This window comes from Geotrypetes seraphini, chromosome 10 (genome assembly GCF_902459505.1).
Source record: "Geotrypetes seraphini chromosome 10, aGeoSer1.1, whole genome shotgun sequence".
Taxonomy (NCBI): Eukaryota; Metazoa; Chordata; class Amphibia; order Gymnophiona; family Dermophiidae; genus Geotrypetes; species Geotrypetes seraphini.
Window position 1 is genome coordinate 29098898 of NC_047093.1, and position 25578 is coordinate 29124475.

Sequence of the window (25578 nt, forward strand, 5' to 3'; positions counted from 1 at the left end):
AGAAATAAAAGGAGTCTCCACTGCAGCCCTACAGAACGGAATAATACAACATTTGCGAGCAACCAGTGGGAGGCCTGGTGCCAGTGTGTGTATAGCAGAAGGACAGGAAGCTGATTCACCTTGCTCCTTGCTTACCCCTTCCTGTGCCATTCAAGCTTGATGGAAAAAAAAAAAACCCAACTCACCGGGGTGTAATTTGGGAGCCATTCAGCAACGCTCAACTTGCTGATCTCTGTAGAAATTTTCTTCCTGTGACCTGGCTTTGTTACTCCTACAGCAGTCAGATCCTACAAATAAACACACGAGGGCTGGTAGTTTCTTTGATTCATGCTCTTATGTTCCAGCAACTGCTGTAGCTGGATTGTGCCAGATTGTAGAATGGAGGCCGGACAGAGGGCCAAAACAGAACTGTTCCGTCAGAATGGCTCTTGTGCTTTCTTTAGGAAAAGTCACCTCCAGATGTCATCACCTTTCATGATCAGAAGCCCCCCCCCCTACCTTTCTATTACTAGAGGAAAATGAAGTCATCAGAGAACGAAAAAGGAATTGTGACCCGTCAATTGTAAAGTACTAGTAAATACCTCTCCTAATTGTGGCTGAAAAGTTATATTTTGCCCTGGGGCCTAAGCATTTCCTAAATCCCCCAAAGGAGCAGCAGCTCCCTAAATCTGATGCTAGTGATTCTGTTCGCCTTCCTATCGTTTTTCCTGTGAGAAGTCGGTCTGCTCTCTCCCTGGGGCCAGGGCCATGTTCTCCATCTCACAGGTACAATCACCTGGTACTGGGGAGGCACTTACCTCTGGTGTCATGCGACTGATGGTAGGAATGTCATAGCCTGCGTTGATGAAATGAGCTGTGTACATCTGTAGCTGGAACTCGTTCAACCAACTGTAAATAGCCTTAGCGTCCTGGGGGGCAGAAGGAAAATGGAAAAAAAAACCCTCAGTTGGGAGAGAGGAGGAGGACAATTCACTTTCTGTGCTTTTTCTCCTGCTACCAGCCTACCCATCCCAGCTACAAGCAGCTTAACAAAACCTATCATTCTCTATTGTTACCGTTAAACATGTGAGGATGGGGATTATAACTATGATACAGATCCAGTGGCGTAGTGAGGGTGTGTGTGTGTGTGGGGGGGGGGGGCACATCTCCTCCTCTTGACTTCCTCTGTACCTTTTTTTTACTTCCTCGGCATGAGGTTCCTGCCTGCGTCGGCGCTCTCTCCGATGTCACTTCTGGGACCCGCACCTAGGAAGTGACGTCAAAGGGTGAGCCGACACTAACGCGGGCGCGTTGCTGATGCCGAAGAAGTTAAAAAGGTATAGGGAAAGGGAAGGGAGGGGGGCACCGCTCACCCTTATTACACCACTGTATAGATCTATTTATTAATACTAATGATTCTCGCGCTTTACAGCACATTTGTCAGGATTCCTGAAAGGGCAAGGGAGTCTAGCAGAAGGTGTAGGCTATGGCTTGCTGGTATCTAGACGTCTCCTTAGTCTGGATACCTTTCCTTCCAGGAGCTGCTCGGGCCAGCTGTGTTGCTGAGAGATCTCACCAAGTTTGCAGTTAGACAGATGACGGAGGGTTCCTGAATCAAGAAAGAAGGAAAATGAGCAATTAATGCCATCTCATTGGAACCTGGAGCTGCATTCTCGGAAATCAGTGCTAGTGAGGGGAAAGGGGATGGAGCTAAGTTCTATTAAGTAGGAGATCCTGTTATGCCATCTATATAATACAGGACCTAAGCTTGGAGACAGCCTATGGGTTGCTGAACTTTTTTAGCTGGTAGCTAGGATATATCCCATACAGTCTACTTGATAGGTCAATTGGCCTTTTTCTGTCCTCATCAAGGGGGAAAGTGTGGCACAGTGGTTAAAGCTATAGCCTCAGCATCCTAAGGTTGTGGGTTCAAACCCATGCTGCTCCTTTTGACCCCAGGCAAATCACCTAATCCCCCTCCCCCCCCCCCCCCATTTTCCCAGGTACATTGGCTAGATTGTGAGCCCACCAGGACAGACAGGGAAAAATGCTTGAGTACCTGAATGAATTCACGTACACTATTCTGAGCTCCCCTGGGAGAACAATATAGAAAATTGAATAAGTAAATAAATCATCTACTGTTACTATTTTTGATCTGAGACCTTTCTTAAAGCAGTCACTTCCCTCTGCCCCTAGCAGCAGCAGCCCCCCATTGTCTAAATTAGATTTTGTTACAATTAAAAAAAAAAAAATAAAATTCAACGTGATGTCCAAAGAACTGCAACATCTCACTTCACAGTAAACCAGTAATTTGGACGCCCTGAGATCGGGGGAGGGGGGGGGGGCGAGGTGAGAACTTGGTTTTCTGGCCACTTATTCAGTATTTCCTGACTGGGACCACAATAGGACTCTCCAAACCCAGGCCTGATGCTACTACAATCGGGCGCTATGTTTTTCACAAAACAAAAGGGGGGCAGAGATGACCACCCCAAAGCACTGCTGTAGCAATAGAGCATGCAATAAAAGTTAAACATGTATGGACCTGATACAGGCTGTTTTTTGGCATGTCTGCCTGCCTCAGGGGGGGGGGGTTCCATCTTCATCTTAATATACATGTAAAGAGCAGCCTGGTTAAATACTATACATAAATGACAACAAAAGAAGGATGCTAGGTTGCATAGGGAGAGGTATGGCCAGTAGGAAAAAGGAGGTATTGAAGCCCCTGTGAGACCTCATTTAGAATATTGTGTACAATTCTGGAAGCCACACCTTCTAAAAGATATAAACAGGATGGAGTCGGTCCAGAGGAAGGCTATTAAAATGGTGCGTGGTCGTCTTCATAAGGCGTATAGGGACAGACTTAAAGACCTCAATCTGTTAACTTTGGAGGAAAGGCGGGAGAGGGGAGATATGATAGCGACGTTTAAATACCTATGTGATGTAAATGCACATGAGTAAGTCTCTCATTTGAAAGGAAACTCTGGAATGAGAGGGCATAGGATGAAGTTAAGAGGCAATAGGCTCCGGAGTAATCTAAGGAAATACTTTTTTTTTTTTTTTTTACAGCAAGGGTGGTAGAGGCGTAGAAAAGGCTCCCAGAAGAGGTGGTGGAGACAGACTGTCTGAATTCAAGAAAGCCTAGGATAGGCACGTGGGATCTCTCAGAGAGAGAGTAAGAGATAATAGTTACTGCGGACGGGCAGACTAGATGGGCCATTTGGCCTTTATCTGCTATCATGTTTCTATATTCCTGACGAAATATCTCGAGACGCAGCTTGAGAGTAATAGTACTTTTCACAGCATTGATATGCAATGCAATATTAAATTCCAAAGCCTCTTTTAAAAAAAGGGCCAGAGACCGAGCCAACTGGTATCTGAAGCAATGTAGCATGTAAGTGTAGAACAAGTCAAGTAAGTGTAGAGTGGCATTAGCTAGGCCACAGCGCACAGACTCTGATCAGACTCCTCCATCTATCACTTGCTACTACTACTATTAATTATTTCTATAGCGCTACCAGACGCACGCAGCGCTGTAGAGTCACAAAGAGTAAGAAAACAGTCCCTGCTCAAAAGAACTTACAATCTAAACAGGCAAGACAGACAAACGGGATGTCATGGATACAGTTAAGGAGAACGGTTAATCAGCTGGCTGGGCTGAAGGGCAGAAGATTGAAGGCTATATCAAAAAGGTGGGTTTTCAGTCTGCTTTTAAACAAGGGAAGGGAAGGGGCTTGATGGACAAACTCGGTGTCAGGTCAAAAGCACGCCAGGACAAAGGCGCGCGCAGACAACAGCGCAGCGCGTAGGTGCGCGCTGAAGAAAATGACTGTTTTAAAGGGCTCCGACGGGGGGTGGGGGGGAACCCCCCACTTTACTTTATACAGATCGCGCCGCGTTGTGGGGGCGTTGTGGAGGGTTTGAGGGGTTGTAACCCCCCACATTTTACTGAAAACTTCACTTTTCCCCTTAAAAACAGGGAAACAGTTAAGTTTCCAGTATAATGAGGGTGGTTACAACCCCCCAACCCCCCACAACACCGCCGCAATCTGTATTAAGTAAAGTGGGGGGGGGGGTCCCCAACAAAACCCCCCGTCGGAGCCCCTAAAAACACTCTTTTTCACACTTCCGTTTTGCGCTCAGTTGTCGGCGCGCGCCTTTGTCTTCGGCGCTTTTGTCTATGAATCACAAACTCAGGTAATTTATTCCAGGCATAGAGGGCAGCTAGATGAAAGGAACGAAGTCCAGAATTGGTAGTGGAGGAGAAGGGTGATGTTAAGAGTGACTTATCTGAGGAACTGAGTTCTCTGGGAGGTTCATAAGGAGAGAGAAGCGAGGAGAGATATTGAGGGGCAGCAGAATGAACACACTTATAGGTCAGCAATAAGATCTTGAACTGTATGCGATGGCAGATAGGGAGCCAGTGAAGTGACTGAAGGAGAGGGGTGACATGAGCGTAGCGAGGTTGGTAGAAGATGAGTCACACAGCAGAGTTTTGCACAGATTGCAAAGGGGAGAGGCGACACTGAGGGATACCAGTTAGGAGTAGATTGCAGTAATCTAAGCTTGGACAAGGGTCTGGGTAGTGTGCTCAGAGAGAAAGGGGCAAATTTTGGTGATATTGAAGAGATAGAAGCGACCTTTATCATCTGTAAACTGGTCTGAAAGGCTGCTCCACTTAAAATACAGAAAGGAGGTGGCCTAGATGCAGTAGGAAGCTAGGAGCTGAACAATTGTCTTTCTTTTTTCCTGAATAGCTTTTACCAACCTGTTACAGGATCCATCTGTTGGCTCCAAGATTCAGGTCCTAAGCTGTGCAGTTGCACGTCATCTCCACCAGGGGTCAGTGGCTGCATTCAAAAGAAACACATTGTTTATTCATTTATTTATTTATTTAATCGTTTATTTTAGCCCGTCCTCGCAAAGAAGCCCAGAACGGGTCACAAGAGTATATTCACAGTATAAGCAGGACAAACTTTAGTGGGAGGTACAGACTTGGCGGATATAGGACATTGTGAGCATTCCACAATAATACCAGTTCTAAGCCTTCATCTCTGGTATAAAAGTAAAGGCCCAAACCACCAGGCTTTTCCAAAGTAGCAGTAGTTTCCAGAAGGCAAAGAAGCCTTGCAGTAGAGGATGCTGGCTGGCTGTACATGAATGTCTCATCGTTGGAGATGCTACAGAATATGTCTGCAGCATACATGCCAAGCATGAGAGACGCTATGGATGAATTATATTTGCTGTAGACACAACCAGCAGAATAATGAAATGCTGCAGCTGTTCTACTAATTCTAATATGGATGGAAAGATAATCTTTTTACTATTAATACATGCTGTCATTTGTTTAGAAGGACCAAACGTTTCTATTTTCCCATACTAAGGTGCAAGCTCTTCAGTTCACAAAAGTTCCTTAATGTCCCCCTTCTCAGAACACTGTCTGTAACGCTTTTATAGTTGCTGTGTGTACTTAAAATAGCAAAATGAACCTAATTTAAGAGAAAAATCCTCTAGTTCTTCTCCAGCAGCAACTCATTTTCCTTGCGTGCGCTAGTTTTAAGCCTTCCCTCCAATTCAACTTCCTGTTTGCAGGACCAAAAAGTTGCACCAGAGGGAAGATTTGGAGCTGGCGTGAACAAGGGGAATTAATTGCTGCTTGCTGCGTGCTGAGCCCTAAAGGAATTTAAAAGTTATGTGTGTGTGTGGGGGGGGGGGGGGGGGTGGGGGGGGTGGAGGAGGGGGGCATGGAGTTATGTGATCCTTCCAATCACCTGGGAAGGGAGGGAGAGATTGGGGTGGTAGGGATAATGTTTCCACCCTCTTTGGTCTTAGCCCTGCCCATAACTGGGTGTCTGGCTATGCCCCTAGTGTCAAACACATGCTATGAAACATATGTGTGTACTTATAGACTACTGTGCACACATATGTGGGTATATGCTATTATACTAATCATTTTTGCATATATTTGGCCAACTGCATAAAATTACCCTTCAGTGCCCATCTAATTATTAGACCTTAAAAGAAAAAAAAAAAAAATGAAGCAAGCTCTGATGAATTAGATATTGAGCCAAGCTCTGTAAAGCCACAGGACAGTAGTTAATTTCTGTCTTGGTTGTCTCTCTTCACTAAGAGAATTGCAAGAATTTGTTTTCTGCATGTTCAGTTACCTTGGCATTCTCGATAATGATGGTGGTGGTCTGTCCAGTCATACCCTCTGTGCTCTGCCCACTGCCAGCGCTGCGTGTGCTGCCCACACTCCCATCGCTGCCCACACTGTTCCTGTCTCCTGCTATTGTAGGGGGGAAAGGAGAAAGTTAGGGTGCCCAGGTTTTATTCAAACACAGATATGATTGTTTGCTGGTGGAAGAAATTTCATTTTTGACATCGCCTCAGTCATTTGTCCATACATTGAACCCTCCCCTGGATGCAATAGCATTTTTGGGGATGGATTTCAATTCCTCTAGTGCTGCATTTTCTCTGGCTCCCCTGCTGTTGTATTTAGGATATGTACCTTACTGCCAGTCATAGAGACTGTGTGTTTGACCCTTGAGCGATATATTTCCTGCCTCAAACAGAGCCTTACCTATGTTTTCAGGGCCAGTCCCCTTTGTACTGGGTTGGCCGTTTGCCTGCCCTGGCTGGTGATGGCTGGCTACAGGAGGCACCAAGGCAACTGGAAGAACATTGGGACCAACTGGCTGCATTTTTGCCAGGCCCTGTCTCTGCGCTGGTACCGTGGCACTGCGTGAGAGAGTGGTACCTATTTGAGAGATAAAAAGAAGAGAGCTAAAATGATGAGGACAGTAGGAGGGTGAATTTATAAAGCGGTGCTCAGTATATGCCTGTTTTAGATTAATTTTATAAAACAAATCGATGCCTACTAGTCTTTATAAAATATTAACCCAAGTGGCAGAAATTGTGCTTACATGTGCAAATATTTAGGGTATAGGAGTCATGATTTTTTATATACTGCCTTTCAGGGTTAGAGGTGGTTCACATTTATTTAGATGCAGGTCCTTTCTGCAGCCCTAGTGGGCTCCCAATTGAAGTTTTTGTACATAGGCCAATGGGAGGGTTAAGTGACTTTGCCCAGGGTCACAAGGAGCTGAAGTGGGAAGTGAACCCAGGTTCTCAGAGCACTGCACTAACCACTGTAAAACTCTTCCACTCCTGCCCTGGAGCAGGTGTGAATGCCTAGGCATTTATGTTTAAGTACATATGTATATGCACACACACACACAATCTGCCCAAATTTCACTTCTAATTTAACGTAATATATATTTTTGTAACCTGCACATTTAGTTGAAAAGGCTATCAGGGTCGGGAACAATATATAAAATACAGTTACATATTATATCACATAAAAACCCTCCCTCACCTCTACATGCCATATCATATCATAGAGATGATTTTATAATGGTTGGCCTTTTATAAGTGGGAATTTCAGCCCATGTGTGGCCACATATGTGCAAAAATGCCTTTGGGAGAAAGGGGAGGGAATTTTGAAATACAGCGTTCCCCCCTGAATTCGCAGTTCGCGGACTCACTCATTTGCGGTCTGCTCCGACCGCCTCTTCCTGTCGTAAAGTCAGGCTACACCAATCAAAGCAGCTCCTGATTGGTGTAGTCTGACTTTACGACAGGAAGAGGCAGTCGGAGCAGACCGCGAGGGATTTTCTTTGCCCGCCAGTGCTCCAGCTGCTCTCTCCTGCCTCCCCTGCCCCTTGACAGGCAAAAAACCGCATTTGCGGTTTTTCAAAATTTGCAGGGGTTCCCGGAACGGAACTCCCACGAATTTCATGGGAGTACTATACTGCCTTTCTGTGGTTACAATCCAAGCGGTTTGCATATTATATACAGGCACTTATTTTATACCTGGGGCAAAGTGACTTGAACAGAGTCACAAGGTGCTGCAATGGGAATCAGTGGCACAGTAAGGGGGGGGAGTTGGTCTGCCCCGGGCATGGTCTTCCTAAGGGTGTGGCACCCCTCCTCTTTTCCACCCAACATCCCCCCGCTCCTCTCCTTGCTTTGCGCTCCTTTCCTTCCGCCGTACCTTTTTTTACTTCCCCGGTGTGAGGTTGCTGCCCGCGTTGGCATCGGCGCTCTATCTGACGTCACTTCCGGGATCTGTGCCTAGGAAGTGATGTCAAAGGACGAGCTGACACCGACGTGGCCAGAGAAGTTAAAAAGGTATGGGGAAAGGAAAGGGGGGAATGCATGTGGCGGTGGGGGGAGGGGAGGCGCCATCCCCCCAGGTGTCACTCACCCTTACTATGCCACTGGTGGGAATTGAACCCAGTTCCCAAGGTTCTCAGGCCGCTGCATTAACCCTTAGACTATTCTTCCAGTCCCTCTATACGGGATACTGAGGCACGTCATGCCTGAACCTTACTGGACTACTCTCAATGTCCTCTTCTCCCAATAAACATGCCGTTCACTGTGACTGACCCAAGCGTTTGCTAATGACCTCAACGATGGATGGAGGGAAATAACCAACTCGATCAGTGCCCTTCTGGCTGTCATGGATGTGGCCCTTCCAACGGCCATCTGTATGCTGCTCCAACACCTGCAGAGGGAAAAACAACACAGCTTTCAGCAAAATGGGAGGACACAAATCTCACCTTCTGCAACCGCTATGGTAAGGCAGAAAAAAAGCCAAGCAAAGAAAGCATGCGGCAAGTTCCGTTTCAGACAGTTGGCGGGAAGTGACAGTAGCGTTGTTGTGTTCGGCTAGACAGATTTCTTACTGTAATGATATCTCCTGCTCGGATGTTCAGAGCTGTTGGATCATGGATGTTCCAAAAGTCCTTTAGAGCTCGGACCTGCAGGATTCCTGATGCCTCTGAAGACAAAGAAGGGACTAGTGAAACAGAGGCTTTAACAGAACAATGACGAGAAGGATAGAGAGAAAGGTAAAAGTTAAGAACATAAGAATAGCCTTACTGGGTCAGACTAATGGTCCATCAAGCCCAGTAGCCCATCCAAGTCACTAATACCTGGCCAAAACCCAAAGAGTAGCAACATTCTATTCAGAATCCTAAAGAATAGCAAGATTCTGGAATCCAAAAGAGTAGCAACACTCCATGCTACCGATCCAGGGCAAGCAGTAGCTTCCCCTATGTCTTTCTCAATAACAGACAGAATGATGAAAGTTAAAAAAAAGGTGTCCAGCACAGTGGCGTACCTAGGGTATGTGGCACCCGGGGCCCATCATTTTTTGACACCCCCCCCCCCCCATGTAAAAATTTTTTTTTTTTTTTTGCAATAACCATGAAATGGAATAAATGGTCAGAATAGAAACAGGCAGTGAAAATTTTCTTTTATTGAACCTCATATATGTAACCATTATTCCAAACATAACAAAACATAAATTATGTCTAAATTGTCATGACATTAGAAGTACATATGGAGTAGTTGCAGGCAGTGGCGTACTTAGGGTATGTGGCACCCAGGGCCCATCATTTTTTGACACCCCCCCCCCATCTATATGAAAAATATGATTTTTAGTACCAATCTACATATCGCACCACAAGAGTGTACCTAGGAAAAGGCTGCATCTTAAACACTGCAGTGAGCACTAGAACACCAACACATACATTGTAAAACTAAACAAGCCAGATCCCGCACAGTCAATTGGTCCTGTAGTCAATGCCAACTGAAAACTATGTCTTTTTCATACACACAGAACAGAGATACACCCTCGCCCAAAATGGAATAATCACAAACTAAAAATAGAAATATGTAGACAAAAGTTAAACTGATCCTCCAAGAAACCAGACCCTGGATACAATGCAACACCACAAAAAACAGTAACACATGTCCTCTAATACAGTGCAAAATATAAAGACAGTAGATGTAAATTTGAAAAAACTGATACATAACAATCACCACTTTATAAATTAACAAATAAAAATAAAACAAATAATGAGATATAAAAAAATACAATTTTATTGGACTAATCCCCGTAAGCTCGGTCCCCATCCCCGCAAACCACCTGATTCCATCCACACAAGCCTTGAATTGTTTATATTAAAGTATAAAAAGAAACAATATTCTGTACAATTGTCAATTTATAAATCAGCGTCTTCTCCCCACTCTCTTCCCCATTTCCCTTCAGCATCCTCAGCCCACTCTCTCTCCACTTTCCTTCAGCGCACGCACATAAAAACAAGCAAGTAATTTTATATCATTTTCATTCTATTCATTCATAGAAATTAAAGTCTAGATAATGCCAGTCACATAACAAAACATGATTTTACAAAAATAATTCCCTGCAGTCAAGCCTGCAAGGATTATTAGATGTCTTTCAGCAGTTCCCCTCCCTCCCTCCCCCTTACCTTTGTGGCCAAGTCAAAATGATCTACCAACAATAAAATTTTAAAAACACAAAGCACGCTGTACGCAGAGAAAATGTTAATTATCATTTATATTCCGCGGGTTTTCAAAGAGGTCAAGGCAGATGACTTTATGCAATGTCACCTCAGTAACAACTATACAAAAATAGACAAATATTCCCCCTCCCTTTTTACTAAACTGCGATAGCGGTTTTTAGCGTAGGGAGCTGCGCTGAATGCCCCACGCTGCTCTCGACGCTCATAGGCTCCCTGCGCTAAAAAACTCTATTGCGGTTTAGTAAAAGGGGGCCATAGTGCAAAATATAGACAGCAGATATAAATTTTCAAAACGGACACATTTTGATCACTAAGTTGAAAATAAAATCATTTTTCCTACTTTTTTGTCTGGTGATTTCATGAGTCTCTGGTCCTTCTTCTGATCCTTCTTCTTTCTCTCTCCCCCTGGCTCCCCTCTTTATTTCTGCCTTTCTTTCTCTCTCCTCCTGGCCCCCCTCTTTCTTTCTGCCTTTCTTTCTCTCCCCCTTGACCCCCCTCTTTCTTTCTGCCTTTCTTTCTCTCCCCTTGGTCCCCCCTCTTTCTTTCTGCCTTTCTTTCTCTCTCCCCCTGGCCCTCCTCTTTCTTTCTGCCTTTCTTTCTCTCCCCCTTGACCCCCTCTTTATTTCTGCCTTTCTTTCTCTCCCCTTGGTCCCCCTCTTTCTTTCTGCCTTTCTTTCTCTCTCCCCCTGGCCCCCCCTCTTTATTTTTTCCTTTCTTTCTCTCTCCCCCTAGCCTGCACAAAGCCATCGTGCCGATTTCTCCACTTCCACGATTCTTTCCCTACCCTCACCCCCAAGCCAGCAGCCGATTTCTCCCTGCTCCTTCCCCGATGTCCTGAACTTCATCGGGCAGCAGCAGCATTCACAATTCACTGATGTTGCCCGCTTCAGGCCTTCCTCTCTGTCGGGTCCTGTCTTCATGAAAACTGGAAGTAGGCAGGACCCGGCAGAGAACAAGGCCTGAAGCCGGCAACAGCAGCGAATTGTAAACGCTGCTGCTGCCCGAAGAAGGTAATGGAGCACCGAGGCAGTCCGCTTCTCCCCCCTCCCAGCCGAACCCCCGCTGACCCTCCTATCTCCCCCCCCCCCGTGAACCTTTCCGACCTTCCCAGCGAGAGCAGCAAACCTCCTTCGCGGCTTTCTCCTCCCGCTGCCGCGTTACTGATGACGTCATCAGTGATGCGGCAGAGGGAGGATAAAGCCGACGCTACTGGAGGGAGGTTTGCTGCTTTCGCTGGGAGGGTCAGAAAGGTTCACTTGGGGGGGGGAGAGAGATAGGATGGTCAGCGGGGTTTCGGCTGGGAGGGGGGAGAAGCGGTCTGCCTTGGTGCTCCAAGGCCTGGCGCCATTACCTTTTTCGATAATGGCGCCGATGCTGCTTTCGCTGGGAGGGTAGGAGCGCGATAGGGACCGGGCCAGCTGTGCACCCCCCCCCTAAGGCGGCACCCGGGATGGACCTCCCCTTCGCCCCCCTTGGTACGCTACTGCCCTGGGGAAACAGCCTGCAACAAGATCGCGCGATGCCAGAGATTTTTGCCTGCTTCGGCTGTTTCCTCCGCCGCGGTCCCGCCCCTCCTCTGACATCAGAGGAGGGGCAGGACCGTGGCGGAGGAAACAGTCGAAGCAGGCAAAGATCTCTGGCATCGCGATCTTGCTGCAGGCTGTTTCCAGACGCGACACCCGGCGCAGGGGGGGTAACTGGACCGGACCGGGAGCACCCCCTCAGGGCTTGGTACCCGGGGCGGACCGCCCCCCCCGCCCCCCCCCTTGGTACGCCACTGGTCCAGCAGTGGGTGTTTCCTCTGGCCAGTACCAGCCACGGATGGAGCATCTGAGGCTACTCTAAAACTCTAGGGTAGCTCCGGGTATTGAGTTGTCATTAGTCAGTATCTAGTCAGGCTGGGCTCATGCGTCTATCCTGTTGCTTACCTCGCAGGAGTTGCTTGATCTCCTTGCTGGCATGTGACGTGGTGAACTGGTTGACAATATCTAGCGCCGTCTGGTTGTAGGTGTTTCGAATGTTCACATCAATGCCACTCTGTCCAGAGACAAATACCAGTGAGTGCGCACCCATGCATTTAGAATCCAATACAAAGCAATTATGATCTGTCACCAGTTTTTATATGGCATAATTCCAGAATTCTTTAAAAGTAAGACGTCTAGTTGTCAACCAACAAGATCACTGCGTTTGGAAAATTCTGCATTGTTGAAAACAAATGTCAACCCAAAATTTGCGGAAACCAATGCAATGACCTTTTCATATGCAGGGGTAAAATGATGGAATGCCCTTGTTGGCCAAATTTGGAAATGCAGTGATAGGAGTTCATTTAGAAAACTGTTAAAAACACAATTATTTGTTGATGCATTTTTCTGAGTATTGATCATTACTAGTTTCAAGTTTATTTAGTTTCTTTTTAACTCGCATAGTCCAAATCCAATGTGATTTACATAAGTTCCAAAGTTATGTAAAATATTAAAAACCAACAAACATAACATTCATTCCTAATACAATAGTACATATAAGGAGGGAAGCGGTAAACAACAATTAACATAAATACAATTCTAAAAAAACAAAAAAAAACAACAAACCAAACTAAAAGTAAAAATAAAACCAGGGGAGGATTAAGCCACGAAAGGTAGGGGAATAAATACCCGCTTTCTATTAGATCAACTTCCTGAAACTATTATAGCTTATGACAGATCTATTGGAAAGCGTCCTTGAATAGCCAGCTCTTTAGTAGACTTTTAAACTTGCTAAGTGATTTTTCTTCTCTTATATTGAGTGGAAGTGAATTCCAAATTTGTGGGGCTGTGGCGGAAAAGATCATATCTCTCCTAGAATATATAATTTTTAAGGAAGGTACTACTAGCAGGGCTTTATCTTCAGATCTTAAGGATTTTTTTTACTGTTGTAAGAATTAATTCTGTCTGTTTCTACTTGTCCTGATTTGTTTTAATATTTTATGTATGTAACCATTTTGTAAACCATTTTGATATAAAACTGTATAGAAATTTTTAAAATAAATATCACATGTAACTCAGAGTATATTTTGTGACCCTCAAAAACCTAAATCCAAATTGCGGCCAAGCATCAGCTGCTCAGTGGTTTTATTTTTTTTTTGTTAACATGGAGTATTAGGATTGTAGTGGAATAACCAACCCAGGGCTTGACCTCAGTCTGGTGTGAAAGAGTAACTTAAACATCACTTTGCTATGGACTAGCTCACTTTTATCACATATAGCCCCACTGATCACTGTTTTCAAGATTTGTTTGTTCACTACAGAGAGACTTCACTGCATCGCCTGAGTAGATTTATAATGGACAATACGTTGGATCGATAATGTTATGTTATAAACGGCTTTTTTTTTTTCTCTCTCTCCGTTATCTTTGGTTCCTTCTTACCCATCCTGTTGTCTTTCCCTTACTTGTCTTATTTCCTATCCATTATTGTATATCTTCTCCTCCTCTCCCTTTGGCACAGTTAAGTCCTGTACGTCTTTTGTACGTCTGATATATGGTACCCCTTGTATGTTGTACATTTTTTTAAACAATGTTCATCGCTTAGAAGTACGATTAAGCGATTTATCAAATTTTAAATAAAACTTGAAACTTGTTGAAAAACCCTATACAGTAAACCCCCCCGAATTCGCAGTTCGCGAACCGCGGACTCAGTAATTCGCAGTATTTTCCGACCGCCACTTCCTTATACTGAAGTCATGGTTACACCGATCAGGAGCTGTTTTGACACGCTATCTGACGTGTCAAAGCAGCTCCTGATCGGTGTAGCCTGACTTTAGTAACAGGAAAAGGCGGTCGGAGCATTCCGCGAGTGATTTTCTGCACCCGCCGGCGCCCCAGCTGCCCTCTCCTGCCTTTCGACAGGCAAAAAAACCGTATTCGCGTTTTTTTGAAATTCGCGTGGGTTCCTGGAATGGAACCCCTGCGAACTTCGGGGGAGTACTGTAGACGTGTCCTCCGCCTGATGGGACGCTGGCGAGACAGCTGCAGTGTCTCACATTGTGTTATGCGCTCTCTTTTTAGATCCTGGTAACAGGTTTCCTAAATTAAAAGGAACTAGGGACGCTTTTGACATTTATGACAAGAGCTCAGTCAATTAAAAAAAAAAAGTTTCTCTTTTTAGCAATACTTTTTTTTTAATACTATTTTCCTAATTTACGTTTCCCCACCCTTTATTCATTCCTTAAATGTCTCTCTTACTATAAATATTACAGTTCTTCCTCCTTCACTTTTTTTTTTGTAAGTCTACTTAGGTCTACATGAGTTTGTCGTATATATTTAACCGTATCCCACTTTTTTTTATTGATATACAATGCTTAGAAATGCTGCTAAGCGTTAAAATGAAATTTTAAATAAACTTGAAACTTGCCCCCTTTTTTACTAATGCGTAGTGCGGGTGTCAGCGCTGGCAGCGGCGGTAACTGCTCCGACCCCCATAGGAATTCTTTGAATGTCGAAGCAGTTACCGCGCTAGTAAAGGAGGGGGTTGATTTACGATGCCAGATGGGGCGAGGCCTGAAGAGTCACCAGAGGGGAAGGGATTTTTTTTGGGGGGGGGCATGTTTGGCACCCGGTGAAACAATTTCTCTGTCTGAAATTCAAACTCTGTTTAGTGTTTCTCCCATCAAGAGCCCTTCCACTTACATCCAGCAGCAGGCGCACAACTTCTGTCTTTCCATACAGGGCTGCCTCGTGCAGTGCTGTCCCCGTTTTGGTCTGTTTATTGATTTCTATCCCGGCTTTCAGCAGCTGCCTGTTGGGAGAATGAAAGTGGCCTGTTTCAGTCGGCAGCGCGATCCCGCTCTGACAAGTGCGAAGAAGGCAGCGCCACCGCCCGCTATACGATACACAAAGGCCCAGATTCTGAAAGCGGCGCCTGAAAAACCGCGCCAGTCGCGTGCCACTCTGATCACGGCACCTCTTTCAGAATCGTGGCAGCCTGAGGCGACATTGGGCGCTGGAAATGTAGGCTGGGGTTTTACAGGTCTACATTTTTCGGCGTCTACCTTCAATATAGACTCATGCTTAGCAGCGCCATAACCACGCCTTGTTTGACATTCAGTGCTGCTAAGCATCTATGTAGACATAATTTCGGTGTCATTTCTTGTAGGAACTTATAACGTTTATTGACATGAAGCTAAGAGTGGAAATGTCCTAAAAAAATGGTGGACTCTATTTCTAAAATGTCCTTTTATTTATCCAAAAGCTCAACAGTTCAAAACATGTATAACTGAGTAATCACATAAAATGCTGAAAGTCGCAGGAGCCCGCGTAATTAAGAACATAAGAACATAAGAATTGCCACTGCTGAGTCAGACCAGTGGTCCATCATGCCCAGCAGTCCGCTCACGCGGCAGCCCTCTGGTCCAAGACCAGCACCCTAACTGAGACTAGCCCTACCAGCACACGTTCCTGTTCAGCAGAAACTTGTCTAACTTTGTCTTGAATCCTTGGAGGGTGTTTTCCCCTATAACAGCCTCCGGAAGAGCGTTCCAGTTTTCTACCACTCTCTGGGTGAAGAAGAACTTCCTTACATTTATACGGAATCTATCCCCTTTCACCTTTAGAGAGTGCCCTTTTGTTCTCCCTACCTTGGAGAGGGTGAACAACCTGTCCTTATCTACTAAGTCTATTCCCTTCAGTACCTTGAATGTTTCGATCATGTCCCCTCTCAATCTCCTCTGTTCGATGGAGAAGAGGCCCAGTTTCTCTAATCTTTCGCTGTGCGGCAGCTCCTCCAGTTATACATCAGCGACCTGGCATCCAACCCATTAGTGGATATATCCAGTTGAAGACTCATAAGACTCCTGAGGCAGACCAGTTTGGCCGAAACATGTACATGTTGAGTCATTGAGCTTTTGGATAAATAAAAGGACATTTTAGAAATAAATTGAGTCCACCATTTTTTTTTAGGACATTTCCACTCTTAGCTTCACGTCTTTGAGTTTGTGGATTTGGTTCTCCTGTTTTATAGTCTATAAAGTTTATTCAACCACATAAAACAAAATACCAAAAAGACAATGTTGCATCATAAAACTGCAAAAAAGTCACAAAAGTACAAGTGACATAACGCTATGGGTTCCACTTACGACGCACTGCCACTCTTCAGAGGCACGGCAAAAGCAAGAAAACCCAAATTTCCCCAGGAAAAGAAGAGCGGTGCCAAACAAACGAGACTGTGGAAAATCAATGTCCTTGGACTTCCAGTTGTAGTTTATTCAAATTAAAATTGATAAGAACAATAAAAACCCTAATATAAACACTGTCCACATTTATCATGAATGGACCCAACACGGGCCGTGTTTCGGGATCCAAGATGTTATGAGCCAGTCTTTAATAAATGTGGAAAAGGATTTAAAAACCAATTGCTGAAATACTTTTGCTGAGTGCAAGACCGCAGTGCTAAGAGCAGCGCTTAGCACAAGTATTTTGGTCTCGTTTGTTTGGAACCATCACTCTTCAGTACATGGCCAAACAATGCCTCCAAGAAAGAGTCTACGAACCTAACAAAACAATTTTTAAAGCATCCCCCTACCACAACCCAACCCCCCCCCCCCTCCTCCAGGCCACCTTTCCCTCCCATAAGGTACAACAATCTCAAAATAGCAGTGTGGGTAGTGAAAGCGCCAGCGAGAGATGAAAATCCTAAAGTATCACAGGTTGGAATTTCTCACTTCAAGCAAGAAAGGGAGCCCAAACTTTTTGGAAACGAGGGCGCCTATTTCTACAAAGGGCAGTTAATTTCGACATCAAAGCTATATGGGTTAACTCTCTCAAGGACACCATCCAAAAGGGGGAGCTCTTGCTTTTTCAAGGCGGTCACCACTACTTGGGCAATTCATTTGCAGTGGCGAGTCAGTAATTCCGGAGGGGCAACATCCAATCGATTTGGCTACTTTTAAAAATTTTATTTGGTTTTTAATGGCGGGGTCAATTACCACGCCGTTATCAGCCAATTGAAACAATTAACTTAGCCACCAGTAGAGCTCTGAATGGCGCTGGTTTTAGAATCCAGGCCAACGTCCTGACAATCTTCCCCACATGCTGCCAAGCTAGAAAAACCACATGTTCCTGTTTCCCTGAAAATAAGACCTATCCCGAAAATAAGCCCTAGCATGATTTTTAAAGATGCTCCTAATATAAGCCCTATCCCAAAAATAAGCCCTAGTTAAGATCAGCCCCTGAAGCCCCCCCCTCCAAATGTCCCTGACACTCCCCGACTCCATCCTTGACATTAGTGCTGCCCAATTTGCCGAAAAATCAGTCGTCAATTCAGCGTTCCCCACCCTGGTGAGACCTGACATACCTACACTCTGAGTCCTCCAGAAACAGCTGCCGCCACTGCTGTTTTTGGAGGCCTTAGAGCAGAGGGATGTCAGTCTCACGGTGGGAGGATCAGTGGGGTTCTGCTGCACAAGGGGATGGGAGGGAGGGATAGAAAGATTCGGCACATGGGGTGGGGGGTGGGGAGAAAGGAAAGAGGAAGAATTGGGGTGGAGGAGAGGAAGGGAGGTGGGGAGAAAGGAAAGAGGAAGAATTGGGGTGGAGGAGAGGAAGGGAGGTGGGGAGAAAGGAAAGAGGAAGAATTGGGGTGGAGGAGAGGAAGGGAGAGATGATTGTTGTACATGGAAAAAAATAAGACATTTCTCGAAAATAAGCCCAAATGTGTTTTTTGTCTTATGTTCGGAGAAACACGGGTAGTAGGATTTGCCTTCTCATAAACAACCACGGCATCGCTCACACTCAAGAGATGAAAGATGTGCAATCAACTCGTGGCAGGCAGGATGCCCTTGTTTGCTAGACCATGATGCAAAAATGGGTACAGAAGAAACTTGCCAAGCCCGACAAAAGAATTGTCATCCAAGAATGCTCTTTTGCAAACTGTGCTCCGTGCCCACTCTGCGCAGAGGGCTTAAGGGTCCTCACCGGATGATTTCCTTGTGCCCATTTTTGGATGCCAGGTGAAGGGGGGTGGTATAGTTGGGGTCACTCGCATCCTTTGCTTGGCCTTCCAAGAGTGCCACACACAGATGACTGTTCAGCAGCAGTTGAACCACCTAAAAAGATAAGGTCAATTGTAAAAATAAAATGGAGGAATGAGGCTAGGAGAACAAAATGTTGGTCTGTTCTTTTTTGCTTCATTTCCCACCATTCATTTTGAGAGAAGCAAACAAGCTACCAGAGCTACAACTGGCACAGAGACATGTTGAATCTTTAGGCTCTGCTCTAGACCAGTGGTTCTCAGCCCTGTCCTGGAGGACCGCCAGACAATCACGGTTTTTGGGCTAGCCCTAATGAATATTCATGAGAGGGATTTGCATATAATGGAGGTGACAGGCATGCAAATCTGCCCCATGCATATTCATTAGGGCTATCCTAAAAACCTGATTGGCTGGCGGTCCTCCACATTGGTTTTTCTTATGCTTTTGTTTGTCCCCCACCCTTACCCAGGGCAAATTACACCCTTACATACAAAATATAAAATTACATATCACAAATAAGTCGCATCAACAACACGCATCACTGCAACCATAAAACAGCGACCAGCACTCTGCAATCAACAGTCTCCACTCCTCGTTTAAACCATCTCAGACCCTGCATTTCATTTGACAGAACAAATGCCTTTAGAGTAATTTCTTGAAATTCTGTATATTCTGCTGTTCACGAATATACTCAGAGAGGCTGTTCCGCTGTTCCATTCCCTGGGGCCAATACAATGGAAGATACTATCCCTGGATGACGTTAACCTCAGATTCTAACTCATGCAAATGGAAGGGCCTAAGTACCTTCAGCCGACCAAACTCGCAGGATAGGTCCAGGGGAGTTTTCTTGGCCTTGTTGATGTGGCATGGGTTGGACTGATGCTGCAGCAACATCTCAGACTGCAGGATGGAGAGAAAAGAAGTGCTTAGAAGTGAAAGAACAGCAGATTATGACAAAAAATAGTCTATCCAGCCATGATTTTTCCCCTTTGGATAGTTGTCTACATACAGTGGCGTAGTAAAGGGGGTGGACCGCTCCAGGCGCCATCTTCACGGGGATGCCATCACTTCTCCTCTTTGCCACCCAGCCAGCGTACCTCTTGAAATGTTTGCTGGTGCAAGCCGCAGCATCCACTTGCTGCTCGCACTGGCCTCGGCTCCCTTCTGACGTCACGTCCTAGTCGGGGGACCAGGATGTGATGTCAGAAGGGAGCCAAGATCGGTGCGAGCCGCAGTTGAAAGATGCAGCTTGCGCCGTTGAACATTTCAAAAGGTACGCAGGGTGGGGGTGCTCAATTGGCAGGTAAGAATTGGGGGTGCACGGCGATGCCCTGTGCCACCACCCCAGGTGCCAACCTCCCTGTTTAGGTGCCACGATAATGATGGCGGTGGTTTGTCAAGTCATGTCCTCTTGTGCTCTGCCCACTGCTGGCACTGCGTGTGCTGCCCATAATCCCTTACTAAGCTACATATGGGAATATATCACCCACTTCCCCTTCCCCAAGTTCAACATCTAGGGTTAGGTTCCTCTCTACCCCTATGCATGAACCAGCTTCTTCGTCTCTTTAACTTACTCTTCATGGTCTCTGCTGTCTCTCTGGCTCATGCAGCTGGATGGATGAGCCTTATATCTAAGATGACATATGCAATACTGGCTTCTGGTTGGCTAATGTGTGGCTTTATATCTCATAGGGCTAGATCAGTGATCTCAAAGTCCCTCCTTGAGGGCCGCAATCCAGTTGGGTTTTCAGGATTTCCCCAATGAATATGCATTGAAAGCAGTGCATGCACATAGATCTCATGCATATTCATTGGGGAAATCTTGAAAACCCGACTGGATTGCGGCCCTCAAGGAGGGACTTTGAGACCCCTGGGCTAGATGCACTAAAGATAGAGACTCAATTGTTGTTGGCTGATTCTCTGGCCGATTCTCCAACAGCGATCGATGCATTATCAAGTTTGCATGCCACATCCTCCCTGAACCCCAAAAAGATGGCAGGAGGGATGCCCACTCCCTCTTGCCATCCTGATTGACCACCCCACCACCACCACCCAGCCGCACAGCAAAATGTCAGGAGGGATGCCCACTCCCTCCTGCCAGAAAAGACCTCTCCCCTACCCTCCCCCAGAAAAAAAAGGCAGGAGGGATACTCACTCCCTCCTGCCACTGGAGGCCCCCTCCCCCGTACCTTTTGTTGGGGAGCAGGAGGGGTGCTCAGTCCCTCCTGCTTCCTCCAATGCGCCGTCAAGAATGCCGTTCTTTAGGCCACTCCCCAGTGCATCATGTAATGCACGGGGAGGGGGCCTAAGCCCCTGATTGGCTCAGACACCTCAGACCCCTCCCTTGGGATTTGTCTTAGGCATCTGAGCCAATCAGGGCCTTCCTTAGGCTCCTTCCTGTATCCTGGATATAAGGGGGAGGAGCCTAGGGCTTTGATTAGCTTGATATTACCCGGTCTAGAGCAATCGGTTTTTACGATCGGTAAAACCCAATGCTAAATAGCCAAGCGCTTGCCTATTTTACATAGGGTTTTACTAATTTGCATGGCCGGATGGGAAAATGGGCAATCGATTGTAAAAACACACAGTGCACCATTTTTATGCATCGGGTCGGTTATCAGTGATTGTTGCTAAAGCTGTGAAAACAGGTTTAGCAATGATCGCTGACTTTAGTGCATCCCCCAGATAATGACAAATGATAGACTGGTATCAAAAGAGTAATGGCAGTTATGCTGTTATCCCCTCCTCAGTGACCGCTACTGGAGGCATCCTTCCAGTACTTTCAGGTTTGCTCTCATTACTCACCACCTCGTAATGTCCATATTGTGCTGAGAGGTGAAGTGGTATCTGCCCATCTGCTGATGCCATGTTGACAGAGGCAGCTGCCCGCAGAAGCAGGTGGACGGGTTCTGGGTTCCCTTGCCAAGCTGCATAGTGTAGTGGACGCATCCCTGGGACACATTTAAACCAACATTTAAAATGGGAGCAGTCCATTTCCTGCGCCCGAGTTTTAAATATGCTCGTTCAAAGGACGGCCACTTAAAAGATCAAGGCGTCCTCGTGAGGCAGAGGAGGGAGGAAAGAGAGACTGGCAGCCATATCCCATAATACGAGCCGTCTTTAAGGGAACACGTTCAGTCTAATAGATTATCCCCTTTCTTTGATATCTGCACTTAGGGTAGCTCAGTTTCAGATCTGACGTTGAGGGACATTCTGTTCTAGCAATTGGATTCATAAACGTCCCAGTCTCAGTGTGAATTTTTTTTTTTTTTTTCTGTCATATTTCCGCCCCACATGTTATTGCAAAAAAAGCTGTTGTTTTTCTGTGCTTCTGCTGCAAATTCAAAAAATGTTTACATATTTGATATAAAAAAAAATTCTGAAGATTTAAAAAAATCTAAGAAATGCAAAATCTCAAAGGAAATTTGTTTCTATATTCTGGCACTGCCTGTTTGTCTGTCTGTTGGGAGTAATTTACAGTAGTATCAGCTTTGTCAAATGGACATGGTGAAGACTGCCTCACTGGATTGTTTGGGGATTTTTGTTGGGGGGGGAGGAGGGAAACAGTACTAGGAAGCACCTATTAAAAACCAAAGCCCGTTGGGCCCCGTTTAACCCTTTATATAGGCTTTCTCTATTTTTAGCTGCGTCACTCCCAATAAGGGCTGGGTGCTCAACGGCTCCGATCTCGTCGGGCTTTGGATAATTTGCATCTATTTAAGATAAGTTACTCAGTTTCTTTGCATGGGTGGATAACGATTTATATATAATATAAGAAGAAGGATCCAGTATTAGAAGCATTTTAAAGAAAGAAATAATAAAGAATTGATTTTACAATTACAGAAGGAGGGGGAGGGTTTTGAGGATCAATGATTGAAACTTGGAACTTGGAACTCTTGGCCTTGAGACCCATTTACTTATGTCCAAGTCGGTTTTCGAGATCCTCAACCACCCTGTATTAACACTCGTTGCCTCAGCCTATGGGATTGCATTTTTCCTTTGGATGATTCCTTTTCGATCCCATATACCATCTTTCCATTCGTTAGTGGGACTGTCCTTCTAACCCAGGTCACTGACCTGCTGTATCTGTGCATTCGGATGCTCCCCAACAACCCTTCGGCCCAGAAACTAGTTATGAGCTTGGGTTGTCCAAGACAACATCCAGATTCTAAAAAAATAAATAGGTGGGTATCCAACAGAGCAATATCCACCTAACCCTTTAATTGGCATATGGTGAAATGGCTGCTTTATGTAACTTGATGTTGAATGAGAGCAATTGTGCCAAGTTAACAGGCATTTGGAGATGCAGATCTCCCTTAAGAGCCATAGAAGACACATGTGGCTTCTGAGCAACAGTGCCAAATAAAGGGCTACAACAGTTTAAATCTATGCAAGACATAGGCCTAAATTCTGTAACCAGAGCCTAATGTTAGGCACCTATTTCGGAGGCGCCCATCTAGATAGGCGCCTATCTAAACCGAGTAACAAGCTCAATTAAGCTTCTTAATCAGCAATAATTGAAACTTAGGCGCCTATCAAGAAATAGCGATCCTGCAACAAGGTGCCTCTAAAAATTTAGGCAGCCTTCAAAAAAGTAGGCGCTATGCAGGTTAGGCGTGGGCGTGGCTACATGTTAGGCGCCTCGTTACAGAATCGCCGCTCTTAAGCGTGCTTAAGCGCTCAGCTGGGCGCCAAACTTTTAGTTGTGCCTAGAGCTGGCCTATTTCTTGGGCGCCTGCAAAACAGGTTCCGCTCAGCGTGATTCATTAAACAGCCCCCAATTTTACGTGAATCGCGCTAACGGTGCCTAATTAGGCGCCTACCTTTTGGGGGCTTCTTATAGAATTTGCCTTATAGTCCTTTATTTTAGCCTTTTAAGCCTTTGTAAAATGGGCTGGATGATGTGATTTCTGAGAAGTAGAATTGTGATTTTGCGATGCATGGACTATTAGGCTTTGTTTGTATTTCATTGATTGTTTACACTTTGCTGTGGCATATTTTATGTCACCTTGGGATGTAGTAAACGGATGGTCAATACATTTGATAGATAAAATTAAATAATCCAATAATTTAGCCAGTTAATCTTTGACAGCAGCCATTTATGGTCCGACTACCACTGCATATATGTCTTCCTTTACTAAGCAACGGTAGAGGTTTCTACTGTGGCACTAAATGCTCCGACGCTCATAGGAATTCTATGAGTGTCAGAGCATTAAGTGCTCCGGGCCGCGGTAGAACCCTCTACCGCAGCTTAGTAAAAAGTGTGTGTGTGTGTGGGGGGGGGATCGTTAGTGCCTATATCCAGTTATCGGGTTAACTTTGAGACATACAGTAGGCGTGAATACTTAACACTGAGAAAATGCCTTCATTTTGTCTAAGGAGGGGTAATTTGAGTTTGCTCTGCTCTGAGATGCCCCTTGCTTCACTTTTTCAACGTCAACCCCAAAATATATAAACCAAGAAAAGAAATAAGAAAACATTGGAGGTATAATGAGGAGAGGGAAGTGAAGGGATGAGTATGTAAATCCATTTACCATTGCTGTCCTTGATGTCAACGGCTGCCTGCATCTCAAGGAGAAGTGCGATGAGCTCAGGGTTCCCACTGAGGGCAGCATGGTGCAGGGCTGAGAACCTGTAGGGAGCCCGACAACATTAAGAATCAAAGCACACGCTCTCCAATTCAGCTACTAACACCATGCTTTAGTAATGACCTCTGTACTGGTTCATATACTTGCGCAACTGACCCCATGACCAGTTGGGTTTTCGGGAAAGCTACAATAAATATCTATTAGATATGGTGCATGCACTGGAGAAAGATCCAGACCATGCAAATTTAGCTTATACCATGAAAACTCAGCTGGCTGGAGTCAATGGTACAAGTGTGGTATAGTCTTGTAAGGAAAGAAATCCTGGTGAGGACCTATGGCCACTGCAGCCTTCCTGCAAGTGTTAAATTTATTGCATGTAATTTATTTATTTAAAAAAAACTTATATCCCCCCCTTAAACCTCAGCGGTTCACAAGATACATACACAGTTTTTAAAAACAATGCAACAAATTTTTTAAAAGCTCTCCAACAGTATTATTAAAGCGAGCAGCTTCAAGAAAAGGCCTCTGTAAATAAAGTGGTTTTTAACGCCTTTTTAAATCTCTGAATGTCAGAGAGCATCCTAAGTGGCCCTGTTAAATTATTCCATAGTAGCACACCTGCCACTGAGAATAGTTAAGTTCTGGAACGCACTGCCAGAACGGATAATGTAGCTGGTTTTAAGAAAGGTTTGGACAAGTTCCTGGAGGAAAAGTCCGTAGTCTGTTATTGAGAAAGACATGGGGAAGCCACTGCTTGCCCTGGATCGGTAGCATGGAATGTTGCCACTATTTGGGATTCCAGAATCTTGCTACTCTTTGGGGATTCCGAATGGAATGTTGCTACTATTTGGGGTTCCGGAATGTTGCTACTCTTTAGAGATTCCGCATGGAATGTTGCTACTATTTGGGGTTCCGGAATCTTGCTTACTCTGAGATAATGTAATGTTGCTACTCTTTGGGTTTTGGCCAGGAACTAGGGACCTGGATTGGCCAGCATGAGAACGGGTTACTGGGCTTGGGGGACCATTGGTCTGACCCAGTAAGGCTATTCTTACGTATTACTGAAGCCCTCATTTTTGCGTAATGTATGCTTGTTAGCATACCTAGCATATATGATACCCAGGGCCCATCATTTTTTGACACCCCCCCATCTGTATGAAAAACATGATTTTTAGTAACAATCCACAATCCATATTGCAGTGAGCAGTACAACATCAATACACCCATTGCAAAACTAAACAAGCCAGACTAGTACAAATCAATCCTGCACAGTCAATCTTAACAGAAAACCATGTCTTTCGAACACACAGAACACAGAAAACACCTTAGCCTAGTATGGAATATATAATCACAAACTAACTCCTCCCCCCTTTTACACAACTGTAGTGTGGTTTTTAGCCATGGTGGTAACAGTTCAGACGCTCAAAGAATTCTGATCATCAGAACTGCTATCACCACGGCCGGCGCTAAAAAACGCTCTACAGTTTTGTAAAAGGAGGATAAAATAGAAATGCATAGACAAAGGTTAAATTGAAGCTGGACTCTGCATACAATGCAACACCACAGAAACAGCGATGCATCTCCCCTAAAGCAAAGAAAAAAAAAAAGAAATTTTTTTCT

General features: G+C 45.2%; 1 protein-coding gene across 2 annotated transcripts in view; it reads right to left on the reverse strand.

Annotated features, from left to right (window-relative positions):
* CASKIN2 (CASK interacting protein 2) overlaps positions 1–25578 on the reverse strand; it is a 149329-nt gene that overhangs the window by 17099 nt on the left and 106652 nt on the right. For both annotated transcript variants that reach the window (XM_033960349.1, XM_033960348.1), the window contains exons 4-17: positions 23905–24002; positions 21176–21321; positions 19175–19270; positions 18315–18445; positions 15033–15141; positions 12299–12407; positions 8727–8821; positions 8428–8545; positions 6560–6736; positions 6144–6265; positions 4745–4826; positions 1506–1588; positions 798–908; positions 186–287 (exon numbers count right to left, since the gene is read on the reverse strand). In XM_033960349.1, the coding sequence (XP_033816240.1) occupies positions 186–287; positions 798–908; positions 1506–1588; positions 4745–4826; positions 6144–6265; positions 6560–6736; positions 8428–8545; positions 8727–8821; positions 12299–12407; positions 15033–15141; positions 18315–18445; positions 19175–19270; positions 21176–21321; positions 23905–24002 (1579 nt within the window). The remainder of the gene's footprint in view (positions 1–185; positions 288–797; positions 909–1505; positions 1589–4744; positions 4827–6143; positions 6266–6559; positions 6737–8427; positions 8546–8726; positions 8822–12298; positions 12408–15032; positions 15142–18314; positions 18446–19174; positions 19271–21175; positions 21322–23904; positions 24003–25578) is intronic.